This window comes from Schistocerca cancellata, chromosome 1 (genome assembly GCF_023864275.1).
Source record: "Schistocerca cancellata isolate TAMUIC-IGC-003103 chromosome 1, iqSchCanc2.1, whole genome shotgun sequence".
Lineage (NCBI taxonomy): Eukaryota > Metazoa > Arthropoda > Insecta > Orthoptera > Acrididae > Schistocerca > Schistocerca cancellata.
The window spans coordinates 610,995,651-611,015,467 of NC_064626.1; the positions used below are offsets into that span (position 1 = coordinate 610,995,651).

At 37.2% G+C, this 19,817-nt stretch overlaps 1 protein-coding gene across 3 annotated transcripts in view; it reads left to right on the top strand.

Annotated features, from left to right (window-relative positions):
- LOC126182635 (protein SERAC1) overlaps positions 1-19,817 on the top strand; it is a 263,820-nt gene that overhangs the window by 238,233 nt on the left and 5,770 nt on the right. For all 3 annotated transcript variants that reach the window (XM_049924869.1, XM_049924867.1, XM_049924868.1), the window contains exons 10-13: positions 275-427; positions 9,558-9,685; positions 15,169-15,318; positions 15,996-16,142. In XM_049924869.1, the coding sequence (XP_049780826.1) occupies positions 275-427; positions 9,558-9,685; positions 15,169-15,318; positions 15,996-16,142 (578 nt within the window). The remainder of the gene's footprint in view (positions 1-274; positions 428-9,557; positions 9,686-15,168; positions 15,319-15,995; positions 16,143-19,817) is intronic.

The window sequence follows — 19,817 nt, forward strand, 5'->3', positions numbered from 1 at the left end:
GTAACATTTATGCTTGACATACAATGGCCAAGCATGATTGTTGATGGTACAAGTTTTTAATGCATGTCTTAGGACGTTGCTTGAAGATTCAACTGAAGATCCTCTTCAAAAAAGATGTTTAAAAATGGGTGAGTATCTGGAAACTCAGTGGGATGGGTCTAATTATGATTAGTGTCTTAAAATGTTATTGACAGAACACTGTTTAAGTATTAGAAAATGTATATTCTCGCTTATTTTTTGTAATTTTATATGAATTTTCTCTGTACATGTTAAGTGAAAAGTGCCCAGAATGCCATGAAGATATGTACACACCATGTTGGCCAAGAGACTGGCTTCCAAAAGATTGCCCTTACCTGCGGATAGTTGGTGTTAATTATGATACAACAATTTCCAGATGGTCCCCAACATGTCCTTCAGAAAAAATAAAGTAAGTATTTTGCTTGAAAAAGATGCTTCATATTAATATTGGGTAATTGTAGTCAGATCTTACTGTTATTGGTGCTACATTTGAAATTTGGAATAGCCTGTAATCCAGCATCCTATCCAAAGCATGTGTTAAACAACTACAAAGTTATAAGGTGTTGTTTACTTTTTGATAAACATTTTTATTTGTCAGCTGGTTAACAACAGTCACTGTGAGATTATAAATAATGGGAGGAGCAAAGCTAACAACTCACCTATATCTTCACCTATTCTTTAGATTGTATAATGAAAAGGAAAGTTGCCACTAACCAAATAACGTAGATGCTGACTCACAGTTAAAAAAAAAAAAAAAAGACTCACATATCAAGCTTTCAGCGAGTAAGGCCTTCTTGAAATACGCACACACTCTCATGCAAACACGACTCACAAACACGCCGTGCATTCTGTAATTAATCTAATCTTTTCTGCACTATCTGTATGGGAGTGATATGTAGTCTAATATTCTGATGACTTAAAGTGTGAGTGTGGGTGTGTTTTATACTGATTTATTTCCCCAAACCCCATTCCACTTTTTTATGAGGTGACTTACTTGGAATTTTGCAGCCCCTCTCCTATACGGGATAGTTGACTGCTGGAAAATCTCTTGACTTTTTCTCCATCGAATAGAGCTAGGTACAGAAACTTTTAAACCTCTTTATACTTATAAAATGAATAGCCAAACAAACTTTCCTTTTCATCAGTTAACGATGTATTTGGCCTTCATGCGCAACATAATTCACACTTTCAACATACATTTGCAACTTTCTGTAAGTACCTCGCACCGTTGAACATTAGAAACAAAATGAGTTACAGTTAAAAGACAGTTGGCTTGACTGCCATGACTTTCTTAAAATGAATCAGAAATTACATCTTGCCTCTACCAAGGCTGAGTGAAGACTTCACAATAGTACTTTTTCAACTGTTCTTGTTTCACATAACAATAGTCAATGACACAATAAGCACAGAACGGCATAAAAACTCCGTGGTTCTTCCTTACACACTCACTAATACATATGGATTGTCTGACAGGTATTTGCTGGTGCCGTTCAACCACCGCGTCTATTTTCTTCCCGCGACTGATTTTAAACCTGTACACACAAACGTGATGTGCAGTAGGTAGGATTTTACCATCTCACACTTGTATCTAGAATATCGTGTGTTCGAGGCAGTAGAAGGCTGAGTGGTTCTAGAATTTACACAGAAATCCTCGAATCACTACATATCTCCCCCCCCCCCCCCCCCCCTCCAATCAAACACGCGATATTTTATACGTAGTCATTATGCAAATAATGTAACTCATAATAAAATTTCATATCTTAACAGTATGCATTTTTTTACATATATTTATATACATATCTCTCCTTTCTGTCACAATTCTCTGTCCTCTCTGGAACAATCTTTCGCTTATTGTTTCTCTATTCTTTTCTTATTTTACTTATGTTATTAAGACATGAGCATTTACTCGTGGTTTTAGACAGCTTTACTAATATTTATGAATTGTGAGGACACTTTTTTTTAATTTCCTTTTTCAATCTAAAACTTCAGGTGTTTATGACACACGAGTAATCTATTTTCCACTCTTATTTTTTTGTACTACCTTTTTCCTAGAATGTACTATTTTCATTAGTTGAAGATTGGAGGAACTCTGGGTGAAATGAAAGTGTTCTTTTGACACTCATTTACTTTCACAAAACATAATAATGCTAGTCATTCATAGAATTTACACTTTCCAGAATATTTCCTATAAAATTTGTGACTTTTGTCATGATACTGTCCCCTTCTCCTAGGATCAGCACCTATTCCTTGTTTGTGGGTTGACCTTATGAGAGTACTTCCTCTTTCCATTCTGGTAGGTACGCCCCTTACAAAACATCTCAAATTTTTTAGGCCACAGATCGTCCTTTCTCCACGCAGATACATCTGCCCTTTACACTTAGTAATTGCCACGTACGTCGCCCTTATCCTTTCTGAGTAGGCCTCATGGTTCTTTACCCTAATATGCATTTCTATGTATACCATAGTTAAGTATCTTCTGGTAAAAATATAAATCTATTTTAAACTTCACATTCATTCTTTAATACATCATGCACTCCCTAGAGTCCTCCACTAATTATGAACATCTATACTTTCAATAGATATTATGTCTATATATACTACTTACATACCACTGTCCTTCAATTTATCAGAGTTTTTATTGCACTGATGTTGCTTGATGATCAACCTGACTAATTCTACTCCTACTTTCGGTTTCTTTCTTTGCTCACGCCACTCTCTTATTTATCCATTACTCATTACTACTTTATAGTTGTTCATTATGTATGTGCTCCTCTTCTTATGTATATTCGATGTAGAACCATCTTAATTCCCCATATATGTGCGCACAATTCCCTATGTACACACCTTTTCCCCTACAACACCTGGCAGTTCTCACATTGTGACAGGCTTTGTCTTATATGATTTAATGTTTGTGTAGAAGTGTATATTTGTGTATATGTGGATGTGTGTTCGTGTAGTCTGATTCTTCGGCCTTCTTATCTAAAGATAAGATGTAGGTTATTAGTAACCACGGAAATAAGGTAGAGCTTCAGCGATAGAAGCTTATGAATATGGAAAGAGCGAAAAAATAGACAGGTCCTCAAGATGAGAAGTAAGAAAGGAAAAATTAGATGTGGTTGTTAGGATCGAAGAAGAGAAAGAAGATATCCCCAAAGACAGGAAACCCTTCCTACCCCCCTTCCCCAGGATCCATACCTCTCAGGTACTTGAGTAAGTCGCCGGAGGAGGTTTGGGTCAAATTGTCTCCTACAGAACGGACATGTCCCACCTTCACCCCCGAGGTCACAAAAGGAAATCCCAGCCACCCTATGGAAACGGCAAATGAAGAAGAATCAGACACACTTGTTTGTGAGGGTTGTTTGAAAGGTGTGAAGTGTGTTTTGTGTTGGTCATGCTTTACCTGTTCTTGTAAACCATGCTTTTAGCTACAATACCCACCCCTTTCAAAATTTATTCAAACCCTCCCATCTATAGCACATCTCATGAAAGGTATAAAATACTCTATACAAAATAAAAAATCTATACACTATGGTATAACAGTTGTTCAGCTTGTTGTTGATGTGGTCTTCAGTCCTGAGACTGGTTTGATGCAGCTCTCCATGCTACTCTACCCTGTGCAAGCTTCTTCATCTCCCAGTACCTACTGCAATGTACATCCTTCTGAATCTGCTTAGTCTATTCATCTCTTGGTCTCACTCTACGATTTTTACCCTCCACCCTGCCCTCCAATACTAAATTGGTGATCCCTTGATGCCTCAGAACATGTCCTACCAACCGATCCCTTCTTTTAGTCAAGTTGTGCCACAAACTCCTCTTCTGCGCAATTCTATTCAATACCTCCTCATTAGTTATGTGATCTACCCATCTAATCTTCAGCATTCTTCTGTAGCACCACATTTCAAAAGCTTCTATTCTCTTCTTGTCCAACCTATTGACCGTCCATGTTTCACTTCAACACATGGCTACACTCCATACAAATACTTTCAGAAACAACTTCCTGACACTTAAATCTATACTCGATGTTAACAAATTTCTCTTCTTCAGAAACGCTTTCCTTGCCATTGCCAGTCTACATTTTATATCCTCTCTACTTCGACCATCATCAGTTATTTTGCTCCCCAAATAGCAAAACTCCTTTACTACTTTAAGTGTCTCATTTCCTAATCTAAATCCCTCAGCATCACCCGAGTTAACTCGACTACATTCCATTATCCTCATTTTGCCTTTGTTGACATTCGTCTTATATCCTCCTTTCAAGACACTGTTCATTCTGTTCAGCTGCTCTTCCAAGTCCTTTGCTGTGTCTGACAGAATTAAAATATCATCGGCGAACCTCAAAGTTTTGATTTGTTCTCCATGGATTTTAATACCTACTCCGAATTTTTCTTTTGTTTCCTTTACTGCTTGCTCAATATACAGATTGAATAACATTGGGGAGAGGCTACAACCGTGTCTCACACCCTTCCCAATCACTGCTTCCCTTTCGTGCCCCTCTATTCTTATAACAGCCATCTGGTTTCTGTACAAATTGTAAATAGCCTTTCGCTCCCTGTATTTTACCCCTGCCAACTTTAGAATTTGAAAGAGAGTATTCCAGTCCACATTGCCAAAACTTTCTCTAAGTCTAGAAATGTAGGTTTGCCTTACCTTAATCTTTCTTCTAAGATAAGTCATAAGGTCAGTATTGCCTCACGTGTTCCAATATTTCTACGGAATCCAAACTGATCTTCCCCGAGGTCGGCTTCTACCAGTTTTTCCATTCGCCTGTAAAGAACTCATGCTAGTATTTTGCAGCTGTGACTTACTAAACTGATAGTTCGGTAATTTTCACATCTGTCAACACCTGCTTTTTTTGGAATTGGAATTATTATAATCTTCTTGAAGTGTGAGGGTATTTCGCCTGTCTCATACATCTTGCTCACCAAGCGGTAGAGTTTTGTCAGGACTGGCTCTCCCAAGGCTGTCAGTAGTTCTGCTGGAATGTTGTCTACTCCTGCGGACTTGTTTTGACTCAGATCTTTCAGTGCTCTGTCAAACTCTTCACACAGTATCGTATCTCCCATTTCATCTTCATCTACATCCTCTTCCATTTCCATAATATTGTCATCAAGTACATCACCCTTGTATAGACCCTCTATATATTCCTTCCACCTTTCTGCTTTCCCTTCTTTGCTTAGAACTGGGTTTCCATCTCAGCTCTTGATATTCATACAAGTGGCTCTCTTTTCTCAAAAGGTCTATTTAATTTTGCTGTAGGCATTATCTATCTTACCCCTAGTGAGATAAGCCTCTACATCCTTACATTTGTCCTCTAGCCATCCCTGCTTAGCCATTTTGCACTTCCTGTCGATCTCATTTTTGAGACGTTTGTATTCCTTTTTGCCTGCTTCATTTACTGCATTTTTATATTTTCTCCTTTCATCAATTAAATTCAATATTTCTTCTGTTACCCAAGGATTTCTACTAGCCCTTGTCTTTTTACCTACTTGATCCTCTGCTGCCTTCACTATTTCATCCCTAAAGCTACCCATTCTTCTTCTACTGTATTTTTCCCCCCACTTCTGTCAATTGTTCCCTTATGCTCTCCCTGAAACTCTGTACAACCTCTGGTTTAGTCAGTTTATCCAAGTCCCATCTCCTTAAATTCCCACCTTTTTTAGTTTCTTCAGTTTTCATCTACAGTTCATAACCAATAGATTGTGGTCAGATTGTTCAGCTAGTCACGTCATATTATATTTTCCATAAATGTAATGCTCTATTCAACTTATTTCATCTGGACATCACTTTTTCTCCAGTCTCTATTTTATGGTTATATTCAGTTTTCTTTTTTAATAAGATTACAGGATAGTTCTAGATTTTTAAAAGAATTCAGTACAGAAAACTATTTTGGAAGAAACACCAGAAACAACTCGGGATCCAACGGTTGTCACGCTGCCCGTTAACTCAGAATATTAAGATCCCTGGGGGGATAGATGACTCCGCCCAGGTCCCATGGACCTGATATTAACTTTTCTTGTGCACTGGCAGACCAATAATTTTCTTTACATTTCTTTTGAAAGTCCTCCTAAGGGGAAAAATTCTCAATATTTACTGTATCCCATTCTGAGGCTTCCCCGAGAAGGTACCCGACAGCAAATTCGATCTTCGTAGAATCCTTCCAATTTTTTGGTATTGCTTGGTTAAACCTTTTTAAGAAGTGGGTCGGATGTACATCTCCTTCTGGCTTAAATTTATGGAATTGACTAGATAACCACGAATTAGCTCCCCATTGTAAATTATTCTCTGCTTCACATTAGGTGAAGTTACCCTTTTTTCTACTTTGTCTTGAATAAGCTTAAATTCTCTCCACAGGTCTACTATACCCTTCCTAGTATCAATAAGTTCAGAAGAAGGAATAGGCGATACATTCCCAGATGATATTCTCTTGGTAACTTTTCGATCTATAATTTCCCCAGATTGTTCCTCCAAACTAATTGCATTTATAATATCAGAGTTAGCTATTTTCTCTTTGAAATTCCTTTCTACATTGTCTACCCGCATACTGACACCTGTAATTTGCGATTGAATGATTGGCATTAACTCATTCTCCTTATCTACACTCCCTTGCAAAGTATACCACCCATGTCATACATCATTACACTTAATATTGTACACGTTTTCAAAAGAGCGTAACTTTTCAATAAGTTTGGATTCTACATTATTACATTTGTTCTCAGTGTTAAGTTCTAACCTTTTTGACAAATCCTGAAAGGTATCATTCGGTTTCTCACTAAGGTTGGTAAACATATGATTTATATGAGTTGTGAAAGAGTTTGTCAACTCATTTTGTAGATCTACTTTTAAATTGTCTACTGTAGTTCTTTTAGCGTCAGACTCAGTCTTCAAAGTACCCATGCCTTCCTGCAGATTACTAAATTCTTCACTTTGAGAGTCGACCTTGGCACTTAACAAACCCAAATTTGTCATTTGAATATTTAGAGTTTCCCTCTGGGCATTTAAACCTTCACTCTGGACATTTAAAGCTTCAATCTGGGTGTTTAATTGAGAATTTACTAAGCTTAGTTCTTTACTTAGAGTCACACTTTGAGTTTCGATTAAATTTACCAACTCAGCCCTGTCACGCACTTCTTTGCTAACTTTCATGGCAATAGCCAGGTCTTGAGTGTCCCCAACTTGTATATTCTCCATACTTTTATATGCTTTAGCCCTAGTAAGCATTTAAAACTAACTTTAAATATGACACAATAAAAATTTGCTCAATAGTATCTTGTACGACTTCCTACTAAAGTAATGAAGTGTTGTTTCACGCTCACCCGTCATAGAATTCTCGTAGCATAGGTGAGCGGATGTGGAGGCAGGTCAGCACCGGTGAACAGCAGCTGGTGCCGGCGGCGTTGGATGTAGGTTGGTTTCCGCGCCTGCATCCCTGTGACGTGTGTGAGAGCTGTATACTCCCCACACTGGATCTTCTTGGTTGAAGTGTTCTTTCTTCTTCTTAGACAAATATGTCAAAATCTTCTTTAATATTTTTATCATTGTGAGTTTTTCATTTCTTTACAGTCTTTCCCTTCAAATTTTGCTCCATTGGATACTTCAACATATTCCAATGTCTCGGAGTAATTTCCTTGTCTTATTATGTTTGGTTGCTACGGCAACACACAACAGTTTCTTTCCTCGTTTTTGACTTAAAATTCCTGTTTTCTCGGTCCTTTCACATAGGTCGCCATGTTCTAACATTTTGTGACGTCTTAAAGTGTGAAAGTAGACATACAAACTTTTCTTTTCGTCCGTTAACAATGTATTTGACTTTCATGCACAACATAATTCACACTTTTGCACATTTGCAACTTTCTGTTAAGTACCTCATACCGTCAAACGTTAGAAACAAAATGAGTTACAGTTAAAAGAAAGTTGGCTTGACTGCCATGACTTTCTTAAAATGAATCAGAAATTACATCTTGCCTCTCCCAAGGCTGAGTCAGGAGTCCACAATAGTACTTTTTCAACTGTTCTTGTTTCACATAACAATAGTCAATGACACAATAAGCACAGAGCGGCATAAAAACTCCATGATTCTTCCTTACACACTCACTAACACATCTATGGATTGTACGACAGGTAATTGCCGGTGTCATTCGACCATCATGTCTACTTTCTTCCCGCGACTGATTTTAAACCTGCACACACAAACACATGATGTGCAGTAGGTAGGATTTTACCATCCCACACTCGTATCTAGAATATCGTCTGTTCAAGATGGTAGAAGGCTGAGTGGTTCTAGAATTTACACAGAAATTCTCGAATCACTACAGTAGGGGGTTGTAGTATATTCCTAGTGTCATCATTTAAAGCTGGTTCTTAAAACTTTTTAAGATAGTTTACTTTTATCTTCAAGAGTCTGCCAGATCAGTTTCTTCAGCACCACTTTCCCATGGATCAAACAAACCTATGACCATTTCTGTTGCCATTCTCTCTATATGTACGATATCCTCTAGTAGTCCTATTTGGTATGGGTCCCATGTGCTTGAGCAGTATTCTAGGATGGGTCACACAAGAGATTTGTGAGGAATCTGCTATGAAGGCTGACTGGATTTCCCCAGTATTCCACCAATAAACCGAAGTCTAGCACATGCTTTACCCTGTCCCATGACTGAGCATGTGTGATCATTGCATATCATATCACTATTGATATGATTTGATTGAGTTGAACAATTGTAACTGTGATTCATTATAGGGTCTATGTTTCACTTATCATCTCAACTATATGGTGAAATATACTTAAAAACAAAGATGATGTGACTTACCAAATGAAAGTGCTGGCAGGTCGACAGACACACAAACGAACACAAACATACACACAAAATTCAAGCTTTCGCAACAAACTGTTGCCTCATCAGGAAAGAGGGAAGGAGAGGGAAAGACGAAAGGATGTGGGTTTTAAGGGAGAGGGTAAGGAGTCATTCCAGTCCCGGGAGCGGAAAGACTTACCATAGGGGGAAAAAAGGACGGGTATACACTCGCACACACACACATATCAATCCACACATATACAGACACAAGCAGACATATTTAAAGACCTTTAAATATGTCTGCTTGTGTCTGTATATGTGTGGATTGATATGTGTGTGTGTGCGAGTGTATACCCGTCCTTTTTTCCCCCCTATGGTAAGTCTTTCCGCTCCCGGGACTGGAATGACTCCTTACCCTCTCCCTTAAAACCCACATCCTTTCGTCTTTCCCTCTCCTTCCCTCTTTCCTGATGAGGCAACAGTTTGTTGCGAAAGCTTGAATTTTGTGTGTATGTTTGTGTTCGTTTGTGTGTCTGTCGACCTGCCAGCACTTTCATTTGGTAAGTCACATCATCTTTGTTTTTAAGTATATTTTTCCTTCGTGGAATGTTTCCTTCTATTATAACCAACTATATGGTGAGTGTTATCTTAACTACTTCCATTATTTGTTTTCCACCAAGTGCATTCCATTGCCATATTCTGCTATTATAACCTTATCTGTTGATTACTTGTATCTCATTTTGGTTACAGGTGTACACTGGATGACAGAAGTGAAGAAATTATGGAGAAATTAAAGCTCGCTGGAGTCGGTCAGCGACCTGTTATTTGGGTTACTCACTCTATGGGAGGATTGCTTGTGAAAAAAATCCTTGTGAGGGGTGCGTTTATTTCAGATTTCTGTATTTACCTTGCCATGAAATATATGTGGAGTATATGCAGCTGCATCTTGTAGCTGGAATTACTTTGGAATTGTCATAGAATTCTTGCCTTCTACTCAACATATACTGATATATTTAAAAACAAGTCTTTATGAAAATATATGTTTCAAGAAGAGTCCAGAAAAGTATTACTTCCTCCTAGTTGTATCTCATGGATTAACCACAGTGATACAATTATGGATAATTGTTTCAATACAAGAGCTTATCAACACTCAGTCTTCCAGCACACCATTCAAACATGGTACAAGTCGAAGGAGAAATGATAGTGGTTGTTTGGATGTTGCTGATTCTGCAGCTATTGTTCAGTTAATGAAAAGCCACCCCAGTTTCTTAACTAGAGCTTTATTACGTCCACATGACCAGTTTCAGATTTAAGGAGGCCATTATCAGGTGCTTCTGAAGCTGTCAAATGTTAATACATAATATGATGAGTATAAAAATATTTGTTTAATAATAAACGATGAAAAACAATGCTTTTATACATATGATAGAAGTGCATAAAGGACAGACAACTTGTAAAGAAGCAAAATCATATGATAAAAATTGTAGAAGCTGAGTGGTTTAAAAAAGTTTTGTGCCCATTGATTCCATGAGAAAAATGGGCATGTCATCATTATAGAGACTTTACAATCCAATAAATTAGAACTGTTAATGTGCTTTAGCTTAAAGAGAGTTATATTCTGATATGTATGAGAATTATAATTACAAGTTTTTCAAATAATGCGGTGAAATTAATTGTTTGTAATTAATGAGAGTGTAAAATGATCTCGATAATGAGGCATCTGAGTAGAGCATAAAGGTACAACCTCTAATGAGTAAAATTTAAACCACTGGCAACTGTTGAGGGCTCTAGAAACAACAGAAAGAGACAGTTTTCTGCTTCTTGTTGTTGCCATCAGTCTGAAGTGGTTTGACACAGCTCTCCCTGGTAGTCCTATGTGTGCAAGTGTTTTCATTTCTGCTGCACTACCACACCTTACATGCATTTGAACCTGCTGACTGTATTGAAGCCTTGGGTCTCCCTCTACAGTTATGCACAACCTTCCTTTCATTACTAAATTAACCAATGACACCTCAGGGTGTATCCCATCAATATGTCCCTCTTCTAGTTAAGTTGTGCCATAAAGCTCCCTTATTCTACAATTTGAGTCATTAGTTACTCTATATACCCACTTAATTATCAGAATTCTTCTGTTGTGTGACATTTCAAAGCTTCTGTACTCTTAATGTCTATTCTGTTAGTTATCCACATTTAATTTGCATATAAGATTACTATCCAAACACTTTCAGAAGACACAGCCAAACACCTACATTTATATTCTATGCAAACAGATGCAAGTTGCAAAAACAAAAATTTTTGATCAGTTGCCCAAGAGTATAAAATATCTGACAGGTAGCAAAGCAAGTTTAAAATCTGACCTTAAATCATGTCTCCTGGAGAACTCCTTTTATTCTGTGGATGAATTTGTATTTAAGTACTGGTGGCCTGGAAACGAGAGAAAGAGAGAGACCTAGTTTTCAAATGTTATTGTAAGAGTAGGACTAAAAAACAATGTATTCATTAATGTTAACATGATTACCATGTACAGATATCCTGTTAACTGGCTTGTTCCTCATAATTTTGATAAAAGAATCATTCAAATGATCTATGGAATATGTAACTAACAAAACAAACATATTTCTCTTTTTGAGGAAAGCTGTTCTTGTTATTGTGCTCTGCAGTATATGTCCTCTAAACTTATGCCATTGTCACTTATTTTGCTGCTACCCTACAACTTTTAGTGTTTCATTTTTAATCTAATTCCATCAGCATCGTGTCATTTAATAGCTTACACTTGGTATTCATTATTTATATTTATAATCTGTTTTCAGGAGACTTTCTAATCTTTACAACTAATTGGCCGCATCAGTTGCTGTCTCTGACAGAGTTACTATGTCATTGGCAATGCTTAAAGTTCATCTGGATCCACACCTACTTTTATACTCGGCAAACCACTATGAGGTGCATGATAGAGTGTTCATTCCATTGTTTCAGTTATTAAGGTTTCTTCATGTTCCATTTACTTGTGGAGCACAGGAAGAATGATTGTTTAAATGCCTGTGTGCATGCAGAAATTATTCTAAACTTTTCCTTACGATCCCTAAGTAAATGATACATAGAGGGTTGTAGTATGTTCCTAGAGTAATCAATTAAAGCTGGTTCTTGGAACTTTGTTAATAGACTTTCTCAAGATAGTTTATGTCCATATTCAGCAGTCTTCCAGTTCAGTTCCTTTGGTATCTCTGTGACACTCTCCCATGGATTAAAGAAACCTGTGACCATTCGTGCTGCTCTTTTCTGTATATGTTCAATGTCCTCTGTTAGTCCTATCTGGTACAGATCCCACACACTTGAGCAATATTCTAAAACTGCTCGCACAAGTGATTTGTAAGTGATTTCCTGTGTAGATTGGTTGCACTTCTCCAGTATTCTACCAATAAACTTGAAGTCTACCTCCTGCTTAATCCAGAACTGAACCTATGTGATCATTCCATTTCATTTCTCTACAAAGTGTTACACCCAGGCATTGGCCAGGAGCCAACAGTGACTCATTGATGTTATAGGATATTACATTTTTCTGTTTTGTTAAGTGCACAGTTTAACATTTCTGAAAATTTAAGGCAAACTGCTAATCTTCGCACCACTTTCAAATATTATCAACATCTGACTAAATATTTATGCAGCTTCTTTCAGTTAGTATTTCATTATAGATAACTGCATCAAGCCTTATTTTACTATTAATATTGTCTGCAAGGGCATTAATATACAACATGAACAGCAACAGTCCCAATGTACTTCCCTGGGGCACATCCAAAGTTGCTTCTACATCTGATGATGACTCTCCATCCAAGATAACATGCTGTGTTCTCCCTACCAGAGTCCAGTCACGAATTTCACTTGATACTTTATGTGATTGTACTTTTGACAATAATGCAGGTGTGATGCTGAGTCAAATTCTTTTTGGAATTCAAGAAATACAGCATCTACCTGATTGCCTGATCCAAAGCTTTCAGTATGTCACGTGAGAAAAGTACTAGTTGGGTTTCACATTATCGATGTTTTCAAAATCCATTCTGTTCAAGGTACCTCATTATGTTTGAGCTCAGAATATGTTCTAAGATTCTACAACAAGTTGATGTCAAGCATATTGGATGGTAGTTTTGTGGATCACTTCTACTACCCTTCTTGTTGAAGGATGTGACTTGTACCTTTTCCAAGAACTGGGCATTTGACATCCACTGTTGGATAATCGTCATCTTCAGGCTTCTCTGTTCATTAAAGTAGTCAGCTGCATATGTCTCTGGTGTCCCTGCATGTTTTCTTCCAATCTCTCATAGTTATTCCCATCATATACCAGATGTAGAAGTATGTAACTGGAATTTCCCTATGATGGTGCTAGCCGTCAGTGTAGGGCCCATGAGACTGTGTCTGCAGTGCTACCTGTAATGGCTGACGATGAATGTCAACATACAGTAACCCAAGTTCCATTCATTAGTATCTGTTTCAAACCCGTAAACATGTTGAGTTTTGTACCTATGAACTACAATTTGCAGACACCATTGATTTCCTGTTATCATTCGAAGAATACTGCTGCAGAATCCCATTGAATGCTTGTCGAAGCTTTTGGCGAACATGCTCTTGGGAAAACACAGTGTTTCGAGTGGTTCAAAAAAATCCAAAGTGGTGATTTTGACATGAGAAACAATGAGCATGGGAAACTACCAAAAAATTGAAAGACAATGAATGGCAGGCCTTGTTATCTGAAGATGATAATCAGACTCAACAGGAACTCATGGAACAATTGAATGTGATGCAGTAAGCCATTTATCTTTGGTTGAAAGCTATGTAAAATTTGCAGAAAGTGGGAAAATGGGTTCCACATGAACTGAATGAAAGACAGCAAGCAAATTGAAAGACCACTTGTGTAATGCTGCTCTCCAAATACTAAAGCAAGTCATTCCTCCATCGAATAGTGATAGGTGATGAAAAATAGATATATTTTGAGAATCGTAAGTGTCGTAAATCATGGGTGAATCCAGGCAAACCTTTGACATCCACTGCAAGACCAAATCGCTTGGGGGGGGGGGGGGGGGGGGGGGGGAAGCAATGCTCTTTCTTTGGTGGGGATCAGAAGGGTGTCATCTACTGTGAGCTGCTTAAGCCTGGTGAAACCGTTAATACTGATCACTACCAACAGCAAATGTTTGATTTAAATCGAGCATTATGTGAAAAATGACCAGAATATGGAAAAAGGCAACACAAAATCACATTGCTCCATGGTGACACTCCATCACACACAGAAAAAATGGGTCAGAGAAGCTATCGAGGCATTCAGTTGGGAAATACTAGGGCATGCGGCTTATTCTCCAGATTTGGCTCCTTCTGATTATCATTTATCAGCAACACTGGGGCATATTCTCACTGAACAATGCTTCACTTCATATGAAAATGTATGAAAATGGCTCACTGACTGGTTCAATTCAAAAGAAGAACTATTTTCTTTGTATAGCATACATAGCCTGCCAGAGAGTTGGGAGAAATGTATAAATAGCAATGTATAAAATATTGTCTATCAGTTTCAAGCAACACATGTGCAATTATTGCAACCAAATTCCGGTTTCGTACATCTACACCTGGTATCTCATCGTCAGTGTAGAGTGGTTTTCACATTTGTTGTTATTGCTAGACATTACCAAGTATTTAGACAAATAATATCAAATTATTACTTATCATAGCACTATTACAGCCACAGTGAAACCATGAAGAGAAGATTCAGACAGAAGATAAAACAGAGAGAGAGAGAGAGAAAAAAAAAGAGAAAATAAATCAGAGCATAATTATTAAATTGTCACTACTGCAATACCCCCCCCCCCCCCCCTTAATTTAATAATTTCATTAAATATCTGCAAATTTCACTATCTTCATCTACAGTCACACCGTATTGAACTGTACAGTTGTAGTTGCTTTTGTTAAAATATCTGCCACTTGTTCCTCAGAGTTATTGTATTGAACATTCCGATGTCCTTCATTATACAGGTGTTATGTGAAACTGTATTTAATATTCACATGCCTCAGTTGACTATGTTCCCACTTCTGTAGTAGACATATACATGACCAACATAAATAGATAGATATTGGAAAAGAGATAAATATTTAGTTAATTTATCTTACAAGATATTAAAAATATTCCATTACCCAAGTGTAACCCCCCCCCCGTGTAACCCCCCCCCCCCCTTACAAACTATCGTATGGGCACTCTTGATTAAGTATGAGACCTTAAACAAAAGGTGATACAGATTGACAACATAAATAGATAGATATTGGAAAAGAGATAAATATTAAGTTAATTTTTTCTAAGATACTGTGATTATCTTCGTTGCAGCTTGGGAGAGTGGAGATAGAAATATTTGCTATAAAACTAAAGGCATAGCTTTCTACAGTGTGCCACACTTGGGTTCACCACTTGCAGAGCTTACACAAGCCATGCAGATTCTACTGTGGCCATCGGTTGAAGTACAAGAGCTAAGAAAAGGTAAAGTGTTATATTACCAAATCATTTGTCTTTCTCATCAATTTCATACACACAAAGACTTGTTCACATTTTTTTATAACAGTTGTAGTGTGTGCAGATACTTATGTTAGATCTGACAATAAAAACAAATTATGTCCTGTTGCCACAAGTGATGCTATATTTCCTTAGGTGACAGATTGATTGCTGTATTCATGCAGTTTCTCACATTCATTCCACTATAAGCATTTATTGTTTTTCATTATATCATTTATAAAAGCCAGCAGCTGGATTTGGAGGTGATTTCCTTGCAGCTGGCAGCAGAGGAGATTGAACACTAACTCCCAGGCATCAGGATACATTTCTTCTTTGCACAATAATACAATTTGTATGAGGAAATGCAGCACTAAAACAATATTCTCATGGCAAATGATTGACTGTGAAGGAAATATAATGTATGTTGTAGCAGTTGGTGAAAGCGAAAGGGGAGGGGGGCAGGGCACTCAGACCCCAGGATGAGTGTTGCGAGTTCCAGCCATTCTATTTCTTTGCAATTTTAAGAATTGTGTTACTCATTTTTTTACCCAAATAAGGCCGGTATATAATTTATTGCTCTTCACATATGTTGAAGCATTTGTTACCTGTGTAACTGTAATCCTTACTGATCATGATCTGTGCCGACTTGATCTCTCTCTTTACAGATTCTCCAGAGTTAAAAAGTCTCCATCAAAAATTCTTGCAGATGCTCCCTCATTTGCAAATTCAAATAATAAGCTTTGCAGAAACAAAATCTACTCTTGTTTCACCACTGAGATTGCAGTTTCATTTTGTGCCTGTTCCATCTGCAGGTAATGTGTCATTTCTTGGTTTTTCTCATAACTATGAAATACGAGTGAAAGTTTTTTAATAACTTGCTTACTTATCACAGTTACATGCATCTTTACATTGGAATACATCTATTAACTAGATAATACAATTAGTAGAAAATAAATTGGAAGTGTTGAATAAAAATGTCAAAATAAAACATCACTATGAAATAGCTAAATTTTTACAGTGAGAAACTCTACAGATAAATAAGTGGAGAAAGAGAAGCAATGAAAGGGCACAGATACTTGGGAAAATGAACAGAATTCTATGGGAAATAAATTCCAAAAGGTGCAGCAAACCTGAACCATTCAATATAAAAAGGTCACTTGACCTTAAAAGTATGTAATGAGATTCAGTTGTTTTCCCTTTTAGCAGCTTTTCCTTTCCTGTCCAGAGGCTATTGGCTAACTTTTTTCCGTACATAAGCTCAATTTTTCTGTTTCTCTTAACTAGGTATGTTTCTGATTCAACCAATGAACTATAATAATGTTTAAACAAGTCTTGGAAAGTTTATAGAATTTTCTCTCATTTCATAGTAACCGTGCTGTCTACCATCTCAAGTAATGAACTGTGTTGTCTATCAACATGAGGTTCTGTTTTGTCATCTTTATGTTTTGTTTTCTATTTTTGTTCTATTTGTTTTTCTTAATACAATTTTATGTGTATGTTCTTACATCCTCTCAAATGCACTTCTTAGTAGTTTTGTTTAATTCAGGATATTCTGTAATGTTCCTTTTATTCAGTAGTCAGTGTCTTCACCTATCCAGCCCCTTCCCTGTTCCCATCCCAGCACTAAACAGCTATCATTCCACCTTCACACCCAGTCTTGTTATTTCTCCACCCCCCCCCCCCCCCCCCACTCTCCCCTGCCCTCCATCTAACCTGCAGCGTTCACTGTACACCACTTCCTCCATACTATCCTTACCCCTCCCACCTCAGCATCCTCCATACCCCCACCCAGTCGCCACTCCCACCATGCACCGGTGCTGCTGTTCGCAGTGTGGTTTCAGTTGCCTGAAACTGCAGGCATGTACGAGTTGCGTTTGCGTGCGTGCATGCGTGCGTGTGTGTGTGTGTGTGTGTGTGTGTGTGTGTGTGTGTGTGTGTGTTTTGTCTATTGTTGACAAAGGTCTTAATGGTCGAAAGCTATAATTGTGAGAGTCTTTTTGTTGTGCCTATGTGTGACTCCGCGTCTCTGCTATACAGAGAGTGACAACTTTCCTTTTCATAATTGTTTCTTTTATTGTCTACGTGGAGCCTTTGTCTTCTCTTTAACAGTAGTCTTATTCAATGTGTGATATTCTTTGCTCTTAACGTTTTCGTGCTTGCAACATATTTTGATGTGTGCGTAAGTACTTATTTTTAAAAATAAATAACCCTTCCATCTCTTTCTAAATAATTGGCATATTATGAGGTGCTGAAATTACTGCTTAATTTAATCTTATGTGCCAACTTATCCTGCTGATGAGCCTATTTCTATGAACCTGTTTCTTTCTGTCTATTTATCTATTTTTACTGTACATTGTATGACTATATGGTAACTTTTTAATTGTAAAGTGATTATGGACAATCACAATCTCTACAGTTTCCATATTATTTCATAAAGTATAATTTTAATTCCATTTGGACATTTCAAAGTCCAGTTTTCATTTGTAACAATGTGGCAGTGTGGCTTCAGCTGCCTGAGACTGCAGTCATGCACATGTGTGTGTGTGTGTGTGTGTGTGTGTGTGTGTGTGTGTGTCTTCTATTTTTGATGAAGGCCTTACTGGCCGAAAGGTTTATTTGTTACAGTCTTTTTGTTGTGCCCATGTGTGACTCAGCATCTTCTCTATATGGTGAGTAGCAGCTTTTCTTTTCATATTGTTACATTCCATCCTGGATTTTCCAGTTTTCATTTGTTTTTCTTTTTAAAGACTATGTCAAAGACAAAAACATTATTCTTTTCTCAAAGTTTGAATGACGTCTAACCCTTGTCATTTTTGTTACCACACCCAAGGTGCTCATTGAAGAATCAAGCCGTGGATTTTGTCCTAATTTTGCATTTGAATGTTCCATTATCATTTTGTATTGCAGTCTGCTATCATTTATCATTCTCTGTATGTCTTTGTAGAGGCCATCTAATTTCTCATCTGAAAGTAGGCATGTTGGTGCATAAGAGGATGATTTCCATTCAGTAGCTTGTACGTAATTTTAATGTAATCTTGCTATTCTGCCCGAGGGTCCCTCAGTGTCTGTAATATTGGTCTCAATTTCCTCGTATAAATTAGAACTTACATCTGAATTTATTCCTTGTTATGTTTGTCTGTACTAAAACATTTGTTCTGATAATAATTCTATCTGGCCTTTTTTTCCCTCTAATAATCTTACTGCATTCCATCTGGTCTTATTTAATCATTCTTTCAACACTACCTTTGAATTTACTACTTCTTCCTACTCCAGTAACCTACCTTTGGTTGCTTGGAACATGGTACATAATTTACACAGTTCTGTTGGTAAGAGGACATTCATTTCAACAAAAAGTTACTTTTCAGTTGAAGAAATAACGGAAGTTAAATTATATTAAAACTAAAATTTGATGAAGCAATGGTTCAAAGTCTTTAAAAAAGTTTTGAATGTGATAAATACCACTTATGGCTGTTAATGTATGTATTACTTTTGATTAAAATTTTGGCAGTTTGTCATTTTCAACCAGTTTCCATTTTTCATGCAGTTTCTCACACCTGAGTGAATTTTAACCTTTAAATGAGGAGTGAATTTTGTCTTTTAAATGAGTAGTAGTAATGTGTGCAGTTGAATGATACTACTTGTCTGTGGGTTAAAATACATGCAGCAGAATAAATTGCACGAAAATGCAAGATACCTGAAACAAACAAAACATCCAAATTGCAATTACAGCTACAATTATCTTCACAACCATGGTGGTATTTATCATGGTTGAAGCTAAAATTCCTTGAAGAGAACAGAATAGTAAAAGCAAAACAAAGAAACAGTGATATGAAAAATGTCCGTTTAATAAAAAACAGTAGATAATCAGTTACACACACAAAATGGTAATTTCTTACAAAACTATCAGAATCATAGGCTTGGTAGAAACTCAGAAACAATGGAAGGAATGGCTGGGACCACACACACACACACACACACACACACACACACACACACACATGCAAAAGTGATTTTGTGTTCAAAATTATTTGGCCCACATTGCTTACGTACATTGTTTATTAGGGGGGGGGGGGGTTTAATAATAGCTGTTCCACCAGTACTCTCAACAACATATTGTCCAAAGTATGTAATTCTTTGGGAGGCTGACAAGCACTCATTAATGAATCTTCTTGCACACAATCCAATGCAGTCTCCTCAAATTACATTGTGTTAACAAATCTTCTCAAGAACCTTGGCCAGCTCTCTATGGATTGAATGACACAGTTTCTTATATACTTTAATCAGTGCTGGATAGATTGTACTGACAAATAGTTGTTAAGAAAAATATTCAGTATGTTGTACCATTTCTGTGTTAATGATCATTCAAGTTAGCCATTCAGACTGTGGCACTTATTCAGGTAGCTGAACAGAGGTGTTATGAGCGAATGTGCTCTTTGTTTGGTTCCCTAAAACCAAAAAAAGTGAATGATACAAGAATTGGCCATGGG